This window comes from Manacus vitellinus, unplaced genomic scaffold (genome assembly GCF_001715985.3).
Source record: "Manacus vitellinus isolate BGI_N305 unplaced genomic scaffold, ASM171598v3 scaffold_39_pilon, whole genome shotgun sequence".
In the NCBI taxonomy this organism is placed as follows: domain Eukaryota; kingdom Metazoa; phylum Chordata; class Aves; order Passeriformes; family Pipridae; genus Manacus; species Manacus vitellinus.
Genome location: NW_021940534.1, coordinates 7053484 through 7073944, shown reverse-complemented (window position 1 = coordinate 7073944; position 20461 = coordinate 7053484). Strand labels below are relative to the sequence as shown.

General features: G+C 39.8%; 1 protein-coding gene across 1 annotated transcript; it reads left to right on the top strand.

Annotated features, from left to right (window-relative positions):
• Positions 1-4430: 4430 nt before the first annotated feature.
• Positions 4431-19981, top strand: RIOK1 (RIO kinase 1). Its single transcript, XM_018077636.1, has 17 exons — positions 4431-4501; positions 5735-5936; positions 7097-7187; positions 8269-8338; positions 9047-9089; positions 9748-9840; positions 10788-10900; positions 11026-11106; positions 11652-11738; positions 12320-12457; positions 12850-12953; positions 14262-14368; positions 15510-15575; positions 17074-17193; positions 17489-17542; positions 18612-18758; positions 19845-19981. The coding sequence occupies exons 1-17, from the start codon at positions 4431-4433 to the stop codon at positions 19953-19955; spliced, it is 1698 nt and encodes a 565-aa protein (XP_017933125.1). The 3' UTR covers positions 19956-19981.
• The last annotated feature ends 480 nt before the right edge of the window (positions 19982-20461 follow it).

The window sequence follows — 20461 nt, the reverse complement described above, 5'->3', positions numbered from 1 at the left end:
CTTTCAGCACATCCTAGGGGGGCAACCACTCTCTATCATCAACTAAATAGAATAAGGAGAGGTCGCGTGGCTTGACAGCATTTTAATTCAGAGAAGATGGAAAGGCAATTAAGGATAAATTTGAGTAAACTTCATCCATACTGTTACCACTCTAGTGGAGTTGTGTCATTCTGCTATTGCAAAAAAAGAGGTGACACCCTCCGTTCAGTTTATGCAAACTATTTTTCCACTAACTTCAGTGGAAATTTTCCATCTGCAAAGATGAATCAATGAAAGCCAGCATTACAAAATGATGAAAATTAAGAAGTTCCCCTTTCTACAATGCCTACAGTCCTTGCACCTGCATCAAGGTCCAGTGGAGTGATAAGTCTAATGAGTAGTTGTCAGATTTTGGGCTAAATTACAGTAATTCATGACTTAAAGCAAAAAAATAAAAAAAACTCAAAACATGAAAAAATCAAAATTCAATTATTGGCTAACCCATTTTATTGTAGAAAATGAAGAAAAAGAAATGTTTACATTAAAGTGGTAAGAAATAAAATGTCTTCTATGTTCCATGAATTGCTCTATTTACTGAATTTTGAGAAGATTGATAAAAGGGAGATTGTACTGAAGACAAAAGTAGAAGGCAAAATCCATGTTTGAAATGCTACTGAGTTAGTCTGTTGGAAGAAGGCTATACATTTTTAAGCCGAATTTCTTAGATACTATAATAAATTTAGTAATAAACAGGAGTAGAGTTTGATCTACCATTTTTAAATTATTGGTTTAATTTTTTCTTACATCACTTGTAACTGAAAAAAACCTATAAATAGGGAAAAGTATCTCAGATTCTGGTGGAAACCCTGTCAGAGTACTTCCTCTTTTGTTGTACTGTATTACATTGCTCTTTATACCTATTTTCACTTCTCTGTTTGACTGTATAAGACCTAGTATATCCACCATGTTCTCATGCAAAGAATCAGATGATATACTCATGTTATTCTCTCTCCAGTTTTTTGGAGGCTTTTTCTGTTGTTCGGTGGCTGCCTACCAAAAGTGTGTAATTTGTAACCCGTATAATTTTTAATTTGTAATAACTGTCATTAAACATAATTTAAATCTTAATTAAAATTTTTAATACTTTGTAATCTGAATGGGAACTGCAATGCAAATGCATTGCCCCCCACATTCATTACTCAGTTAATTCAAGGCACAACTCCAGCACCTGCATTTGATATTCTTAACACTTCTCTTCTATATTATACATCTGGGAGGCCCAGCACTTCCATATAAAATATTGCAATGTAAGTTTTATTAAAGCACTACTAATAATTTTATTGGAGAAGGGTATTTTGATCATTCAAACAGCATGAAATCCTACCATGGCTTTTTCTGGACTGGGAGTTTTGATAGCCGAGTTCAAATTATCTTCTCCAGAAAACTGTTTCTCAGTAGCGAAACCTGAGTATGTCCTGAATGGAGAGACAGGGGGTTAAGTGAGAAAATAAGACATATCTGTTATGGAAGATTCTTTAATAATGCAATCCAGCAGCGACTCCCCATTTCTACAAATGGCTCTTCATGAGGAAGTACAAGGGCCTTAACTGATAATTATTCTGGCAACGAAACATCTCCCGGTTGTTGCCATTCCCCAGCAATTCTTTTTTAATAGTGTTTCTCTCACATGTTCTCATTCCTCTTTCTGGTTGCAGTTGCTGTTGTGCATTTTTAACCTGCTTTCTTAAACATGTTATTCCAGAGGTGCTACTGCTACAGTGGAGGGGCTTGGCCAGCACTGTGTCTGTCTGGCACTGACTCTGTCAGACATAGGAGAAGCTTCTGACAGCTTCTCACAGAAAGCTACACCTGTAGCCCCCCCTGCTTTCAAAACTTTGCCACATAAACCCAATACATCTCCCTAAAAACATCTTCTAAATGCATTTATCTTCATGTCCGGTTGAGTGAACACAGGAAATATTACTATCTCCATTTCGGAAATGAGAAACTGCCACCCGGAGATTTGTACAAAGGGAGTTACCCGAGGCCACACTGCAGTTCAGCCTGTGACAGTTCACAGCAACCCTAGCTCTTTGTAACATAGGAGATTCTCCTTCTGAAAATACCACTGCCTAGTGCACTACTTCCCTCAACCCTGTTGCAGATGAATTGTTTGTAGAGCAGTTTGTGTCTGTTTCCAAATGAGTGCTTGAAGCCTGGGACAGAACAAAGTAAGTTGCCCTCTAAAACTGTAGAGGAAGTTACGTGGAAGCCTGGAGCAAAGAAGGAATAAAAATGAATGTGAAAATCCTCTGGCAGTGTTATGTTTCAAACTGTCTCCTGTCATCAAAATAAATGAGTATATTTACTTAAGAGCACTGAATAATTTACTGGGTAGTGACATAAACCTGTAGAATAGCACATTCTTTCTGCACATGGATTAACCCATGCGGATTAAGAGTTCTCCAGCACCTGGTTCTAGGAAAAAGATCAGCAAACAGGTGAGCTTAATCCAATTTCTGTTGAAAGAAGCTGTACACTTGGGGCGAAAGAGCACAGAACGTACCCGCAGAAAGGCACATCTCACCTCTTTAAATTGGTGGCTACTCAGATGGGCTGAAGGCATAGTGTGCTGGCGGGGCAGCAACTGGACCTAAGCTGGGTGGCAGGGCTGCTGGCAGAGGTACTGCCTATTCCCAAACCAGAGGTGAACCCTTGACTGCTGCTGTAATTATTTTGCAGCTAAAGAGTGCCTTAAACAGCATGGTGTCCACTGTCAGAGAGGAACCGTGGCAGTGAGTTCCTTAGGGTACAGGCTCCCGTGTATGTTCAGCATTTGTATGATGTCTAGCACAATGAAGCATGATGGGAATTTCCAGGTTATACAAGATAATAAGAAGTATTGGGACAGTTTGCTTTTGTATGGAATCAACTTTTCCCCTTCCAGACCTCCCTTGTGACGTGTTAGGGAATTGACTTGGAGGTTGGAGCCATTGAGCAGTATGAGGCAGGGCCCTCCAGCAATGATCCCTCTCTCCTCTGGCTGGAGTCACCTGGGTCCAAGCAGAGTCACAGTACCTTCTCACACAGTTTGACCTTATATGTTTGTCTGTAGTAAAGAATGCTTTGGAAAGCAGTTGTTGTACCGTTCCCTCTGACTGACACTGTATTCTCTTCTGCCCTAGCAGCTGGCACTTTGTTACACAGAGGGAGCATGTAACACAAGATTCCTTCTTTTATACAAATGAAGGAAAAAGGGATACTTAGGGTTCAAGGTGCTCAAGTGTCAAAAGTTTAGGTGGCAGAACTTGAAGAAAGTCTGAAGTACAGCTTTAGCTTTAGAAATATCAGTAACTGGCTTTTTGCTTTCCACGTTCAGAGACTCTCAATGAGTTGACTTTATGGAAGCGTTGCAGATGCAAATGACACCTATAGCATTGATTCCTTTTTAAAGGTGTCTCAGTATAAGCATCCGTGTTTTCTGTACAATCACAGGTTTTTGATACCTTTTACACATACCATTTGGATAATGGGAAAACATCTACAAAAAAAAGACTGCATTTTAAAATTGTACCATTATGTACCAGGTAGAAAAAGCCCAGCACTCACTTTTATTTTCTTAATCCTACATTATATTGGTATATAAATAGATTATTATGTCGTTCAGTGTAAGGGGTGTTAGGACCTAAGATGCTTCTAGCAAGGCTTAAAAATTTGGAATTCTTCTGGCTTCAATTAGGTATTTATTTTAACAAAGATTGGAATTCAATATTTCAGACCATACTAAATAAAACTCTACTCAGAATCTATTATGGAGAACACGGGTCATCACCACTGTCTTAGGGAAAACAACCATGAATCTGTGGCAGAAATGGTCATTTCCAATCAAGAGAAGAGCACTTGAAGATGCAGTATTTTTAAGGCTGTATTATTCAATATTACACAGGTGTGGCACAGTTCAGTATGTATTGGCAGTTGCCGTGAATTCATAGAATCACAGAATGGTTTGCGTGGGAAGGGACCTTAAAGATAATCCAGTTCCAACCCCTCTGCCATGGGCAGGGATACCCTCCACTATATCAGGTTGCTCTGAGCCCCATCCAACCCGGCCTCGAACAGTTCCAGGCATACTTAGCTCATCTCGGCAGCCTGTTCCAGGACCTCACCACCCTCACAGTGAAGAATTCCATCCAAACACCTAATCCAAACGGAACCTTTTTCAGTTTAAAGCTATTCGCCCTTGTCCTATCACTACATATCCTTGCAGAAAGTCCCTCTCCGGCATTCCTGTGTGCCCGAGGCCAGCCGCTCCCCGCTTCGGAGCCCGGGAAGCGAAGGCATCTCCGTCGCATCCTCCTTCGCTCGCGCTGCTTTTGGTCCCTCTGCCGGCGCCGTAGCGGCCGGGCCGGCGCCTGCGTCCCGCGAGCATCTCCATCCCGCCTCCCACCGCCATGGACTACCGGGCCATGGTGATGAGCCAGGTCGTGCCCGGGCAGTTTGACGATGCGGAGAGCTCGGAAGGGTAGGAGGCGGCGAGGGGCCGGGTGTGGGGGGGCGCTGGGAGGGGGGCCGGGAAGACAGGCGGAGCGGCGGGGAGCAGCCCCGGGACTCGCCCGGCGCTGGCGGTGCTGCCCGAGTTACAGGAGGGGGCGAGAGGAAAGGCTGCGTGCGCTCTCCCAGCTGCGCTCTTCTGCTGTGTGTGCTGCTTTGGGACAGACTTGTTTTGGCAGAAAACTGTGACATACTTCTGACATTGCAACATCACGGAATCATTTAGGTTGGGATAGACCTCCAAGATCATCGAGTCCAACCTGTGACCGAACACATGTCGCTGAATGCCGCGTCCGGTCTTTCCTTGAACACCTGCAGGGATGGTGGCTCCATCACCTCCCTGGGAAGACCATTCAACTGAGCAATCACCCTTTCTGTGAAGAAATTCCTCCTTATGTCCAAACTAAACCTCCCCTGGTGCAGCTTGTAGCCGTGTCCTTTCTTCCTGTCACTGGTTGCCTGGGAGAAGAGACTGCCCCCCACCTGGCTACAACCTCCTTTCAGGTGGTTGTAGAGAGCGATAAGGTCCCCTCTGAGCCTCCTTTTCTCCAGACTAAACAACCCCAGCTCCCTCAGCTACTCCTCAAAGGACTTGTGCTCCAGACCCTTCATCAGCATCATTGTCCTTCTCTGGACCCACTCCAGCACCTCAATGTCCTTCCTGAATTGAGGAACCCAGAACTGGACACAGTGAATTATGACATGAGTAAATCATAAGAGCTCATTTCTCCCATAAATTCTGTTTCAGGCCTACCTAACATTTTTCATGCAGGTTGTGTTGGTGCCCTGAGATACCAGCGGGTTGGCTGTCTGTTGCTGTTGAGGTTTTGTGTGAGACCTTGCCAGTGGAAATCTGCTGCAGCAGCAAGTAGCGTGGTTTGTCTCTGGTGAAGGAGCCAGCTGGCTTCATCTGGCATGTCCATCTGATTGGAGTCAGAGGAATCTGAATGTGTGTTAATGTAGAACAAATTAGAAGGCATCATTGATGTGGTGAGGGTGATAATTTGAATGCAGTCTGTGCTTTAAAAGCAGTGACATCCTCTGTAAGCATATATTTAAGTGTATATTGCTTAAAGACAGATGAAGTGAGAGGCATCTCATGGATAGCTAACCTTGCAAAAGCATTTGTTGGGAAAAATGTATTGAATTTTTAGTGACTGTACCAATGGTTTTTAGTTATACAGACATCTGTATTTCTTTCAAGTGAATCTACAGAAGACACAGAAACACCTAAAGGTGAGGTCACTGAGAGCTACCAGTCATTCCCACGTGAAGAACTTAATGCTGAGGAAGGAGATGGTGATGACTACAATGATGATGAAGAGGAAGATGAAGACTGGGACTGGGATGATGAGGTGGGAAGACTCTTGAAGCGCCACAATGCTGCTGGTGGGTGCAATCCACAGGTATGTTGGAGGCTATTCTGTGAGTGTCAAGGGCGCCCAAGAGCAAATGGGGCTAATCTGAAGGCTTCCTTCTCTGTTAATACTGTGTTGAGAATCAATGTAAATAGGAACTTTTCCTTGAGAGAATGCCTTTCTTTTGAGTCTGTTCCTCTGCCATGCTATCTGTATATGTACATTGTGGCCAGAGTTCATCTTGATTTTCTTATCTCAAACCCTGCTGCTGGATTCTCTTTTTCATTGCGATTTTCCTTCTGTTCCTTACCTTTCTCAGCTTTTCTTTCTTTGCCCACTCTGATCTCTGCTGATATCCCTTACTTTTTGGTACTTGTCCTCTGTGTTTCTCACCATTTTCCCCATCCTTTCTATTTAATTTTAAGACCCTACCTTCTAGTAACACCCAGGGTGAAACAGGTTATGTTTTAGACTTATAGTGAAGGAGGCAAAAAAAAAAAAAAAGCATAGGAAATGGATGGGAGGTGCTAGAAGTGAATTAAAGTGTATACTGTTGGCACAGAAACTCTGGTGTTGTGCAGAATGAAAAGCATATATGGAGGGTAAGAAGGATGCTAGTTCTCACACCAGCTTGGACAGCAGAGGTTCAAAACCTCGTTTTTCCTACTGTTGAGATAAATTAGAGTGGTGCTGATCACAGCATGTCATGTCTGACAGCACTTGTCCTGGGTGATTTATTCTTGCCTTTAGTTAGAGGTTTATGCTATCCAATATTAGTCAAACCGAGTTCAGGTGTTAGTTGTATTTGGAGAGGACTACCTGTAAGAAAAGACAGCATCTTGTAAAGTTTTCTCTGTTCATTACCTTCGCATTTTTTTTCTCTCAATTGTCTCTATGTTTTTGTTTGCTATTTCCCTTCCTTTTAGAGATAGAAAAGATGCTATATGAGAGACTGGCAGCCTCCTAGACTAAAAATGACCCTGGTTTAGGGCACATTTTTAATTTTAACTGGGTTAAAATTAGCTGTATTTTCTTTTCTTGAATTAAGTAAAATCTGATGTTAATCTATATCTATTTCCTCACCCTTTGTGGTTTTCTTGTTATAGCTTTAGGCATAGGCATTTGAGCTGAATTTTCCAATGATATTGTCTGTATTTCAAAGGTCTGTGTGCAGAAGGCAACTTACAATAACAAATCCTTTGTTTCAGGCAAATAGACAGACCCCTAGTTGCTGTTCAGCAAAAATGTCCACCCCTACAGACAAGGTTTTAAGAAAATTTGAACACAAAATTAATTTAGGTGAGTACAATCGCATTGTCTTCTCTTATGAAAACAGTTAACACTGTGACATTCTCGGACTAACTGTGCTTACATTAAGCCAGAACTCACTGGAATGAATCACTTAACCATTGCCAGACAGATTAAAAATGGCTTTTGCATACTTGAAGTTGCCTTTAGTCTCCATTAACTGGCTGTCCTACCCCTTTGTCTCCACCTTCAGAGCCTCGTGGCTGTTTGTGGGTTTTTTAACTTCACCTTGACTTCTCCAGACCACATAAAGTTCTTTCTTCCCTAGTTTCTCTGTAGGAGCAAACCGTTTGGTGTGGAGGGAGGGTGTCAACTCTCTGTTGTGATATTGGTTATTCTCACAGCTGCTACCACAGCTACATTTTCTAGACAGTTGCAGTCCCCTGTAGTATTAGGGTGGTACATTATGCAACAGTTCTCTCACAGGGGTAGAGTTTCTGTGATAAGTGAGGAGGCTGCTGTCCTAGATGGTGTAGTTTGATGGTTACCGTGAGATGGAAACGGCTGCTCGGCACAGCCTGGTAGGACAGGGTGTGATTGGCACCTTTTGACAGGGTGGTGATCAGAGGCTGTGTTTTCCTTTATAACAAAGTGGTGCTAAAATAAAGGTTGCTGGTACGTGTAGCCAAATACAGCAGCTTTTATACATTTAGACACTTAGCATTTAATCAAACACCATTTAAATATATTGTCAGAGAGAATCCGGGAGCCTATTGCTTAATTCTGTTCAGAAAAATGGCATTTGATTGTGATAAGAGAAGAGCAGACAAATTTAACGGTGAGATGTTGTCCAAAAGGCATTACTTCTGGATGGCATCACATCTCCAAGTCTGTGGAACTGTCTCACTGTGGTGTTCCCTTAGAGTCCTACTTTGAAATGTAGACAGAGTGAAGAGCTAGCTTAACCTTAGTGTGCAGCTAAGCTTCTCTGCTTGTTACAGAGAGCTCTGCCTATGTTTTAACATTGTGTTATGGCAAATTGGCTGGCAGCAGAATTCCAGGGGCAATTTCGAACATAGGAAACTTCTTTGGGTTTGGGTTTTTTTTCTCATTTTTTTCTAATGTTTTTCAGATAAGCTGAATTTTGATGACTCCGTTATAAACAGAGTCACAGAAAAGTCTAGACAGAAAGAAGCAGATATGTGAGTATTACTTGTAGTTCTGTTTTCACTTAAATGATTTGAACCCAGAAGTGTAGTGCTTATTTCCTTATTTTGAAAAGTTTGTTAAGAAAAATGAAATTTAGAAGTGGTTTGTGTGCAGTTTACCTTTTAGTCTTAAACTGTTTCGTTTCCAAAACAGTTGTCTAAATCATTCCAAGATTTTGATCTTTCTGTCACTAGTAGCACATCAAATTGTGTTGGTGTTGTAAGACGTAAGTGACAGGTGTCATTCCCTTAGAAAAGGCTATTTTATCTCTGTTACTCTTTTTTCTAGACAGAGATCCTTAAGCACTTGGGCTAAAAAGGTATTAGAAACCTTTTGAAGTTTCCTCCTGATGATTTGGTGAGGGAAAAGTAATTCTTTTTAAGATTTTTTTTAGACCTGTAGCTTATAGCTGTAAGTTGTAAAGACAGATACCGTTTTCTCCTGAATGAGCATAATTCAGCACAGGCAAGAAGATATCTATAAAAGTGAAGGACACTGATGGTCATGGTGGTGGTGGCGATTTGTTGTGGTTTTTTTTTTTAACATCCCTCTGCTGGCAGGAGAAACCTTTGCTTCTGTATGAGCTGAAAGCCTTACTCCTTGAGGCTGTCACCTTATCTTTGATACAGAATGTCGTGATTTGCTCTGTCAAAACTGAGTCCATATGTGGGATTTTATCATTTTATTTTCGCTTCTGCTAGGTACCGAGTCAAAGACAAGTCAGACAGAGCAACAGTAGAACAGGTAAGTCCTTAATTCATCAAATTTCTCTTGACCAGAGCAAATAATGTTGAATTTTGGAATCACTGATAAAACAGATACAATAGCAACTGAGTTTACTTTGGAATTCTGTTCCCTTGTTATCCTGAAGAGACCTGTTGTTTCTTTTGTGTATATGAAGGTTGTACTTGCTTCCATAAACATTTTGGAGCTCATTTTTGTGCTTAGCATTGTGTTCGTATATGCAATGCAGAATTCCAAAATTCCAAAGAACAAGAAAAAATGCTAGGTTTGCCTTTTTCTTTTTTTCTTCTTTAGCAAGACTGAACTAGTACTGGCCCTAAGCCACATAGCTGCTTTATTTCAGTTATGATACTGTATCCCAAGAGAAACCTTATTTTAAAATATTTGATGCAACTATGTGTGGGAAATAATTCTCTTTTTCTCTTCTAGAGCTAGCTCAAAGACATATACTTAGCTTAAAAAAGAGAAAAATTAATAATGTTGGCAGAAAAAGTGAAGTATCATTCTAGAATCATGCCAGAATTCTGAGTGGTTGCTGTTTGGATTATCATTTAATCCTTGAGAGTAGTCTGATGCCATGGATCCTTTATTATGGTACTAAGACTGGACAGTATTATTAAGTTTTATCCTGTGCTGACTTTTCTGTATTAAATTTGAGGTGTTGGATCCAAGGACCCGAATGATTCTCTTCAAGATGTTGTCTAGAGGTGTCATATCAGAAATCAATGGCTGCATCAGCACAGGGAAAGAAGTAAGTTTTATTGGAAGTGACATAGTAGTCTCTTTTTTTTTCAACAACCTAGGCAGAAGTTTATGGTGCTCAGAAGATATACTGAAAGGCTTGGGTTTAGTACTAGCTTTTTTGCTTGGTTGGTATGAAGTTATCATAAAGATAAAAGGCAATTTAAAGGAAACCAATTTTCCCAAGTATGAAAGATTTCTAAAAATGCTTAAATGTTATCTTAAATTTGTGGATTTCATTAATTGTATCTTTCCACCAAAATTTTTTGAAAAGTTATGTACACACGTAATTTTATATAGTGCCTGAAAAAACACACCAACCCAGGTAATTCTTTCTTCATGTGAGACTCTTGCATGCAGATCAGCAGACATGGAAGTATCTAAATGGTGTAACAGAATTCTGTTTAAAATACTATTAAACCTTCATTGCTTTTACAAAACTATCATGTTTGTGTGCTGTTATTATCAAGTAATGTTGCAGATAATTAAAACTAGACCACAGATTTCCAAGTAAATTAGTGAATCAGTTTTAGAATGCCTAGTCACCTAGGCTGACTAGTTTTCTTCCAAGTCCTTGGATGCTGATTAAAGATATACTTCCACCCTGTGTAGAAGTGAAAACATGAGATATTTGGGCCATGCTTTGGGGACTAAATAGTGCACAGGCTCAAGTTAACTGTTCACACAAGGACTTGTTTCAGTCTCCAAAGTGAGACAGTTTTCTTGTTCAGTGTTGGTTTTGTCCTGTAGTAGCCCTGCCCCGTGTTACATACTTCCTGTAAGCTGCCTCATAGACAAAGGGTTGCCCTTGTGTTCAGTCTCACTCAGCTGGGTGCCATGTAGGGGCTGGGGTGAGATCGGATCTTTTCCGGGTGTCAGAAAGAGAAGAAGAGAGAAGATTATGTTGCTTTAAAGAGCTTTTCTGTAATGTTGTTTCTTTCCTTTGTAATCTGATAGGCTAATGTATATCATGCTGGTACTGCAAATGGAGAGAACAGAGCAATAAAGATTTACAAAACCTCTATTCTGATGTTTAAAGATCGGGATAAGTATGTGAGTGGCGAATTCAGGTGAGTTTGACTTCTGCCTGGTTTTACTTGGGAAGTGGGATTGTTTGAAAGGTGGTAAAATCACTGGTGCTAATACTGCATTGATTGGCTAAGAGTCCCTGATGTATTTTCTTTTTTATTTAAAGATTTCGTCATGGATACTGCAAAGGCAACCCAAGAAAAATGGTGAAAACCTGGGCTGAAAAAGAAATGAGAAATTTAATAAGGTGATTTTTCACAGTTTTTATTTCATCATGCGAAGGTAACTGAAACTTTTAAGTTTATAGGAGGTACTCTCCTATTGCTAGACTGTGATTATCACTATCTTTTAGGGTCTCTGGAGTGTTCAGGAAAGTGTCTTAAACTTCACTATAGGAGAGAAATTAAAAGGGGAGGGAGGAATAAAGATATTCTTTTGTTTTACTGCTCATGCTCTAAGCTCTTCAATGTCTGAACTCTGTCTGACATGACTGAACAGCAAGAAAAAGCTGGAAATAGCTGCTGCTGAGTAGCAGCATGCTGTGTGATATAGGTTAATCTAGGATTAACCTGAATTGTGTAAAGACTCTTTGTCTCACACAGGAATGCTTAGAAAAGGGTCAGAGCCAGAATGGTTGTGGCTTTTTGTATGCATTTCCTAGTTGTTCTTCACAAGTGAGAGTTTCCTGAGCTCTTACTGTGTATTATGTATAAAGCAACAGAGCTCCTTTATGCACTAGTGCAATGCAAATAGCAGAGTTTGATTTTATGTTTTTCTGTGGCTTTGTTTCAGGTTGAATACAGCCCAGATACCTTGCCCAGAGCCAATTATGCTAAGGAGTCATGTGCTTGTCATGGGCTTTATTGGTAAAGGTGATAGGTAAGTATCTCTGGAAAATCAAGTTTGTTTTGTTTGCTTTTTTTTTGTTTTAACAGTAGCTTTCCATGAAGGCTTATTAAAATCAAACAAACCAACCCTCTGAATTTACCTACTATTGCTTGAGGCCTGTAAAATTAACATGTTATTCTTATATGTGCATGTGACTGGAGTACCCAGACATTTGCCAGCTACTACTACAGGCAATCTGTATGATTCTGAAGCTTCAGTTGTGTGCAAATTAAGCGGAGATTAAGGCTGGAAAGGTTTGCTAATCCTACGTGAAGATAGCTCATAGGTTTTGTAGTACAAACATTAATGTAGCATGGTCCAAATTACTTCATGTTGGAAACAGTTCCAGTATCTTTGGCAAGCATGTAGCAAGGTTTGTTGCCCTTCATGATAGCTCCTTGCACTTTGTTGCTCATGCTGAATTGCTTGACATACTTACTCAGTGGAAGGATCAGATACAGCAATTAAAGCATTTGCAACTGGTACAAAGAAGGACAGCAATTAAAGCATTTGCAGCTGGTACAAAGAAGGAAAAAGTATTCACTTTCTGTTATTTATATTGTAATTTCAAGGCCTGCTCCTCTGCTGAAGAATGCTCAGTTATCTGACTCCAAAGTCCGGGAACTGTACCTACAAATCATCCAGTACATGAGAAGAATGTACCAAGATGCCAGACTTGTTCATGCAGATCTCAGTGAATTTAATATGCTGTATGTTTTTAACCTTCGCTCTGAATTGTGACATCTAAAATGTATGCATTGGCAATGTCTGTAAGAGTACTAAAGTACCTTTAAGGGAGGGTGGGGTCCTTTTTGTTACTGGGTTTTGTAACTTCTGTAATTAATTATGTAGCTTTTAGCCAGATTTGAGCTTTCTCTGTTAAAAAAAAACCAAGCAAACAAACAAGCAAACCAACCCCGCAAATAAGAAACAAAAAACCCAAATAAAGATAAAAAACCCCTCACCGAAACTACCAAACAAAGCCCCCTCACAACCAGAAAAAAACCCCCCTCAACTGGGGGAAAAATTAGTGAGATATCATTTTTATAATTTTTTTTTTTATGGTGAAGTTAGTGCAGCTCTGTATGGTTTTTTTTTGCAGATACCACAGTGGGGATGTGTACATAATTGATGTGTCTCAGGCTGTGGAGCATGACCACCCTCACGCACTGGAGTTCCTGCGAAAAGATTGTGCCAACGTTAACGGTGAGTGGGCTGCACTTCAACCCTTGTTCTGACAAGCTGGTTTATTTAGCAAGTTTAACTGTGTTCACCTGTGTTCTTTCAGGTGTAACTGACTGTAGAAGCTGTCAAAATTCCATTAAAATACTTCCTCTCCTATGTTCTCATGACTTCCTGAAGGAGCAGTGTACTGTGCTGAGTTCAGAAGAGAGTAGCCTATTTTGCCAGAAATTATCTGGCCAAAATGAGTCACCTGGCTGAATCTCAGATTTATGATAGATATGAGTCCCAGACTGCAGCACTGCCCACTCCAGTCTTCCCTTACTTAAAATACTGTGCAGACATACTGATGTGTTTCCTTCTGTGAGTTGAATCCACATCTGGAATTCCTCAGCTGGCAAGAAGTTACCTTATGTTATAAAGTTGCCTGTGCTTACTTGTCCAGGGCAGCTGAGAGGATCGAGGCATAGAGTAATTAATTAGAGATGTTATCACTTGTCATAGTATTTTGATAAACAAATTACCTTGACAGTGTTTTTCTCTTGAGAATTTGGCCCTCATATGTGAGTCTACATGTTGTGTAACACACACACCTCCTGTTAGGGTGTGTCTCTGAGGACAAAAAATCTCACTGCAGCCTGCTTTTGTCCCCCCTTTCTTTTCAGATTGACTTTTTTCTTATTTTACAGGGGCTCTCAAAAGTCTGTGCAAAAAACTGTGTGTGTTTTGATGCAATATGTCTGTTGATACCCAGTATGCTAATTTTTCCTTATTACTTTTCTGGTCATGGATTTCCAGTAATTCCTTTCTGGCTTTTGTTTGTTTTCTGTCACTGCAACTGTCACTGTCTAGTTTTCCTACAGAGTCTCTAAGAAACATCTTGCCCTAGCTGTGATCATTGCAGAGACTTGTGGTTCCATAGGCACAGAGAGGTGCCTCCAAAGTAAATTTTGTTTGTTCTTTCTGTGATTAATTTCTCATAGTGAGAGAACTTCTGAGAACTTTAGTAGGAAATGCTTATTAAGCAGTCCTCTGCTTAATTAAACTGCCTGTTAAGCAGTTCTCTGCTGTTTTCAGTACAGAAGTGCAGCCTCAGATTTTGGTCATAATTGACTCAAGAAACAAATTCTGAGTGTACTATTGAGGAAAATTCTAGTATGTGGTGGATCATAATTAGGCTGTACTGTGTTTCAGTGGATCCTTTTGTTTCTCTGGCAAAAGTTTGAGGTCTCTATTCCTTATTGGAAATACATTTTTTCACTTTATCCTCATAGTTGCATTTTTTAGATGTAATTACTTATAATTTTTGTCTCTGCCCTTGTCTCCTGGTAGACTTTTTCCAGAAGCACAATGTTGCAGTGATGACTGTGAGGGAGCTGTTTGAGTTTATTACTGATCCTTCTATCACAAGTGAGAACATTGATGACTACCTGTCTAAGGTAAGACCTCATGACCTTGTTGCTTATGTAGGAAGACTTGAACAATAAAATCAGATATAGTTCAAGCTCTTTCATCTCATTACTCTACATCCTGCTATTGAAGGAAGATGGTACACGACACTGTTATGCTAGAGCTTCAAAAACACACACAGGTCTTTTCCATTTATACCATTATGGAGTGACAACATTTTCCTTCTATGTTTTCTCAAAAACTCTGATTGTGAAAACTCAAATGTCTGTTTGAGGTGCTACTAAAACCAGGATGGTTTAAATTAGTTCTTTTTGGTAAGGAGAAGCTCTGCAGAAATATAACCATGCTTATATAGAGAGTGGGATATTAAGAATGCAGATTTGAGCAGGATGGGCTGAGGGGAGAAGGGAATGACTAGGACAATGTTACTTCAAGATACCTGATCTTGCTTGCCAAATACAGCTGCTGGCAGAAGGCATTGTGTCTAGGAGGAATTGAAGTTATTCAGTGCATCTAGCAGCACTCATGTATTTCATCTCTAGCTGCCAGTCCTCTGCTCCCAGTTAGATATTTCTTTAGAAAGGGGTGTGTGTGTAAGTGCTTTTTAAGTTAACACAAGAAAAATGGGGGCCACGTATGTCATGCTAAGAGTGGAGATTTGACATGTCTTTCCTGTTCAAGACCACATGAATGTGGTCCAAATAACAGTACAGCATGCAGAATTCCAGCTATTGTGTACTTTCTCTCATACTGGAGGTTGAATGAGAGTGAGCTGTGCCACGTGGTTCCCCTTACTTGTGCTCCTCTGGCTTGCTTGGTGTGCATGAGAAGAGCCAAGTTCCAGGACTGAGCACTGCTCATTGTATTCTCTTTGTGCTGTTATGTCACGTAGCCATGCGGGGCCTGCCGTAATTTGGTCTGGGAGGAGCAGCAAGTGTGTTTTCCCTCTATTAACAGCCCCGATCTGCAGTTGTAAGTGTGCTTTGCAGCAGTGTTGGTTACCATTAGGTGTCGCTGAAGTCATTCCCATAGGGAAACCTGGAGTGTGTGTGAGTGACGGTGAAATACAGGGAGAAACATAGATGAGAGTAGTTAGTTGGATGCGATTCTAAAGAGTTAGCCATGAGATTCTAAAGAGTGATAACTTTGTATTGTTTTGTATTTCTTTAGGCAATGGAAATAGCATCGAAAAGAACAGAGGAGGAAAGATCCAGTCAAGATAAAGTGGACGAGGAAGTGAGGATTTCTGTTTCTGCTTTAAAATAATATTAACCTTGCCTCTTCTAAACAATGAAAAGTGTTCTGTTTTATTTGTCAAAATGCACAGCTGATGATAAGCAAAACATTGTTTGTGATACTGAGATGTCTTGAACTAGTTGAGATGTGAAGTATTAAGGGATGCCATGTGTAAAAGCTGACAGCAATAAACTGTTACAAGACAAATACACCATTTCCTAAACCAGTTTGTTTGCTTGTAGCTAGATCCTTGCTTGTAGCTAGTTCAGGTTTAGTTAACAAAAAACAGAGTGGAGAGATCTGATTATGTTGGTGGTTTTGGACCAGTGATACAGAAACAGGCTATTGGGATACATGCATTGATCAGTTTGCTAGTCCCAGTCTCATTCAGTTTTTCCATTGCTTTTATATTAAGTGAAGCCATTTCAAGTCCATTACAGAAAGCTGCTAATGTTTTCAAAAGGCTTGATGTAAAGATACAACCATTTCTATCTGTTCCAGAAGAGTTAAAAAAACCCAAAAAACAAACCAGAAAAAAAACAAACCTCTATCTTTGGAGTCAGTACTACTTGATTTATCGAAGACTTTTCTTTTTCTCTTGGAGCTCTGCACGTTTTACTAACTGCTTCAAGATTGACCAAGGAAAGATTTTTTTGTTTCCCAGGATATCCTCAGAGTACAACTTCTGATCTATAGTCAGATGCTAGTGTTTTGTAACAAGTCCATCTTTTGCAAGCCAGTTATTCCTTTGTTTACATAAGGTACTGACCTGTAACAGAAATGGTTTCATAGCATCTAAGTTCAGTTTATTTCTCATAAACTTCTCATGTGACCATGGCTAGTTTGTGTCACTTTCTTAACAAAAGAGCAGAGCTGATTAAGGGCAAGCTCTGTGGAGGTGGGGGCTTCTGCTTTGTGCACAGCACTTAGACAAGCAGTGATGATCACGAAGTGAACTGAATTTGTATTAGGATTGAACTGATACCATGAAAAAGAGAAGCAAAATACCTCTCTCTAATCTGGTAGGGTCATAAGTTTGCTGGAAGACTGTTTCAAACACAAATTTTAAAGTATGTTGTTGATACTGCAGTAGTTTTTACTGTACTATACTGCTGCAGGAATCTTTTTTGAGTTGGTCTGTAGGTTGAAGCAGGTTTTATATAAATATATAAAGAGATGTTTTTGGAAGGCATTGTAAATATCACAATAAAAACGTTAGAAAAATCCTTAGAATATAAAGCCTTAGGACTCAAATAGGTTTAAGAGATAGTTGGAAGGATTGGAGAAGTTTGTTAGTTGCCTGGAGGAGCAAGAGGAGCCTTATTAGTCATGATCTGTCAATAATACATAGATTGCATGGTAGTGAATGACTGCTATGTCAATTTTTTGTTTCTCTGAGTCTTTGTGATTATTCTTTTAAGGATGCATAATTAGGAAAGAAAAACATTGTGACACTGTATGTAAATAAGTAAGTCTGTGTTTCTTTTCACTCTGCCAGGTATTTAAGAAGGCTTACATACCTCGAACTTTGACTGAAGTCAAAAACTACGAGAGAGATGTGGATATTATGATGAAATTGAAAGAAGAGGATATGGCATTGAATGTTCAGCAAGATAATGTGAGTAGACATGCTGAGACACTGCCGAAAAAGAGGGAGGGGATATGAATTCTTCTTACTGGAAACTGATAGCAGCAAACAAAAACAGAAGCTTTGTTACCAATGTGTTGAGTACTGAATTCGGTATCATACTTCAAAATTGTCTGGTTAGTGCTAATGCTAATGTTGTGGGGTTTATCTTGGTCTTTTTTTTTCATTTTTTTTTTAATTTATGTTTAAATAATAATTTTGTCTGGGCACAAAGAATTAAGACGTATTTTGATAATTTAATTTCTTTCTCTCTCCCTTGATGTAGATTCTCTACCAGACTGTTACAGGACTAAAGAAGGATTTGTCTGGTGTTCAGAAGGTGAGAGGGTCTTTTTGAAATCCTTCATTTTAGCCATCTTCAGAAAGGTGCTTACAGGTAGCACAGAGAATGCCTCATCTTGCAGCTGGCACCATGAAAGAAGCCTCTTGTCTGCAGAGTGACCACTTATGTCCACGATGTGTCTGGCACGGCAACGTGTCTGCACAATACAGGAATAGCTTCCCTTCACTGTGGTCAATGCTTGAAATGAAATGAAAATCCTTGATATGGCTGTGATCTCTAAAGTTAAGGTGGAGATGAGGGAGTGTTTTCCAATTATGGAAAATGTAATTGATTTAAGTCATAGCACAGCTGCAAGTTTTGATATATTCAGAGTATCTTTGCTGTAATATTGCATAAAGAATAGCCCTGCAGTATAAGGCATAAGATATTATGTCTTACTATATTTGAAGTACTTGACAGTGACACTTCTGTAAAGTACATTGGATAAGAAGTTGGATTCAGATCAGCTGTAGCCTGTAATTCAAGGTAGAAGCTGTGTGTGGATTCCCCCTCCTTACTTTGTAAATGTTATCTAGCAGTGGTGTAGACTGATTTAAAATGGAAATATAAACATGGATGGGATCAGGCTGTAGCAGAGTCTCCAGGCTTGTTTAGGAATAAGTGAGTTTTCCAGTGTAGATATTTGTGTTTGCAATATGGTATACATACAGTGCCCCCAAGGTGGATTTGAGTATGATCCAAGATAATTAAAAATTGGATTCCACATATGTTAGCAAATAGCTGTTTAACTTAGGGAAATTAGTTTGGGAGTACAAATAACAGCTATGCTGTGAGACCTGACCTAAAAGAAACTGTGTTGTACATTCTAGATTCCTTGTTCTTAATTTGTTTAACCTACTTTTCATTCTTTTTCTTGAGACTCAGTGATGGCTGTAGTAAAGGAGATGGCATCAGCTCTCTCAAGGATTTCTTTGCAGCAGATTCTGTTCTGGTTTTTAAGAAATATATATATATGTATACATAGTGTGTATATATGTGTGTGTGTGTGTGTGTGTGTGTAGTTTGCTTGGGTTTGATTTGATATAATTCTTGATTTATCTTGCAGATTCCTGCTCTTCTTGAAAAGGCAAGCCAGTCAGAAACAGACTCTGATGACGATGATGATGATGGCAGCTCAGAGGACTCTGACTCAGGCTGTAAAGAATCTGTACATCCCAAAGATAAACCTGCTGAAGTTGGCATGGACAAAAAGGTCAACTGGCTAGGAATTGTTTATTTTTCCCACCTCTGCTTATGTGGCATGAAAAAATCCAAACTTAGTGGTTTTTGCTAATTCTTGTCTGAAACAACAGAGCAGAGACAGTGATTTTCATGCTTTATTAGTGGTGTTTTTATGTAGAGCAACATGTCACACGACTCTCTGTAGCCTAGGCAAAGATAGGAGAGAGGTCTCTCAGGGAATTATAGGGGTACACAAAGCAGAATTTAGTGAAGCCTGGGCAGCTTTTCAGTGCTTCTGGCTACTCTTCCAGGCTTTGGTGTTTGGTTTGTGGTTGTGATCACTGATCAACTTCCTTGTGCCCAGGGAACTGAGACCACTTGACTTACAGAACTGGAGTCTTGGTGACAGTGTCTATACCTCAGTGGCTTTTGCAGAACAATTAGTACAGACTGGCTACCTTTGCTGGGGGGAAAGAGTTGTAATGCAGTCATGCAAAGCAATTATGGTTAGGGTTTGAGTGGGTTTTTTTAAGGCTTTGTTTTCTAAACTGCAGAATAATTATGCTCAGTTTTGGTCAGGCTCTTCTGCAGATTATCACTCATAGGTGAGAGCCTTTTGGCAGACTTTTAGGTACTGTGCAAAAAAAACATAGAAGCATGAAACTTGTTGGGCTTAAGGGATTCAACATTTGGGAGTTTGCTGTTGGGTTTTTCTTCCGAGAAAATCTGTCAAATAAAAATACGGTGCTCTACTAGACACTTTATACCAATGTGGAGCTGCTGTCTTTCAGATATGAAGCAGAGAAGTCTTAGTCACTTCTCATCATTATTGATAGGTTCCCTTTCTTCAAAGGTCGCATGAAATGGATGTTTTAACTAGTTTGAATTTTGCCTTGTCATTACCAGTGTGTAGGTCTTGGCTCCACCCCAACCTATACTTGTTTTTTCTTTTCCCCTCACTATTCCTATTGATTTTTATTTTTTTTATTTCTTTCTCTTGATAATCTTATTTTTATGTCATGTGTTAAATTAACTTGTTAATGTGACAATTGATTAACTTGCTCAAAATCACTCACTCCTTTCTATCTTTAACTGAATGGTGTGTGATTATTTATAGGAAAGGAAAAAGATGGTTAAAGAAGCCCAAAGAGAAAAGAGAAAAAACAAAATCCCAAAGCACGTGAAGAAGAGGAAAGAAAAGACTGCAAAAATGAAGAAAGGCAAATAAAATCAGCTTTGGCTTGGAGAAAGGGATGATGTGTTGTGAATTAGTCAGTTACCATCTTTTTTTCTTTTTTAAAAAATTAAAAATCCTTTATTTATATATGTACAATGTGAACTATAAGGGTGGTTTTGTTAGTAACATGGTGTAATTGCTTGAACAGAGGGTATACCATAGGTTTCTCAGTGGGAAGAATGAGTTTAACACTTGTGCCTGTTAAAATTCTTTACCTGTGCAGGTTTAACTTGTTGTTAAACTCACACTGATTTGGTCCTGCATTCTTACTCCCCTGCCTCACATTGCATACAAGCAACTTTGGTTTGTTTCAGAGCAGTGATTTCATTCAAAGAGATTCTTGGAGAGGGGAGAATGGCGATTCAAAGGCCTTCTCACAGTATGGAAGCAGATTGAGCAAGCTGTCTTCTGCAGGCTGTCAGTCACCTGTGGATAACCCTGCAGGCACTGTGCCTTCACTGCCTCCCTGTGCTTGCATCACCTTTGATGCTTCCTTA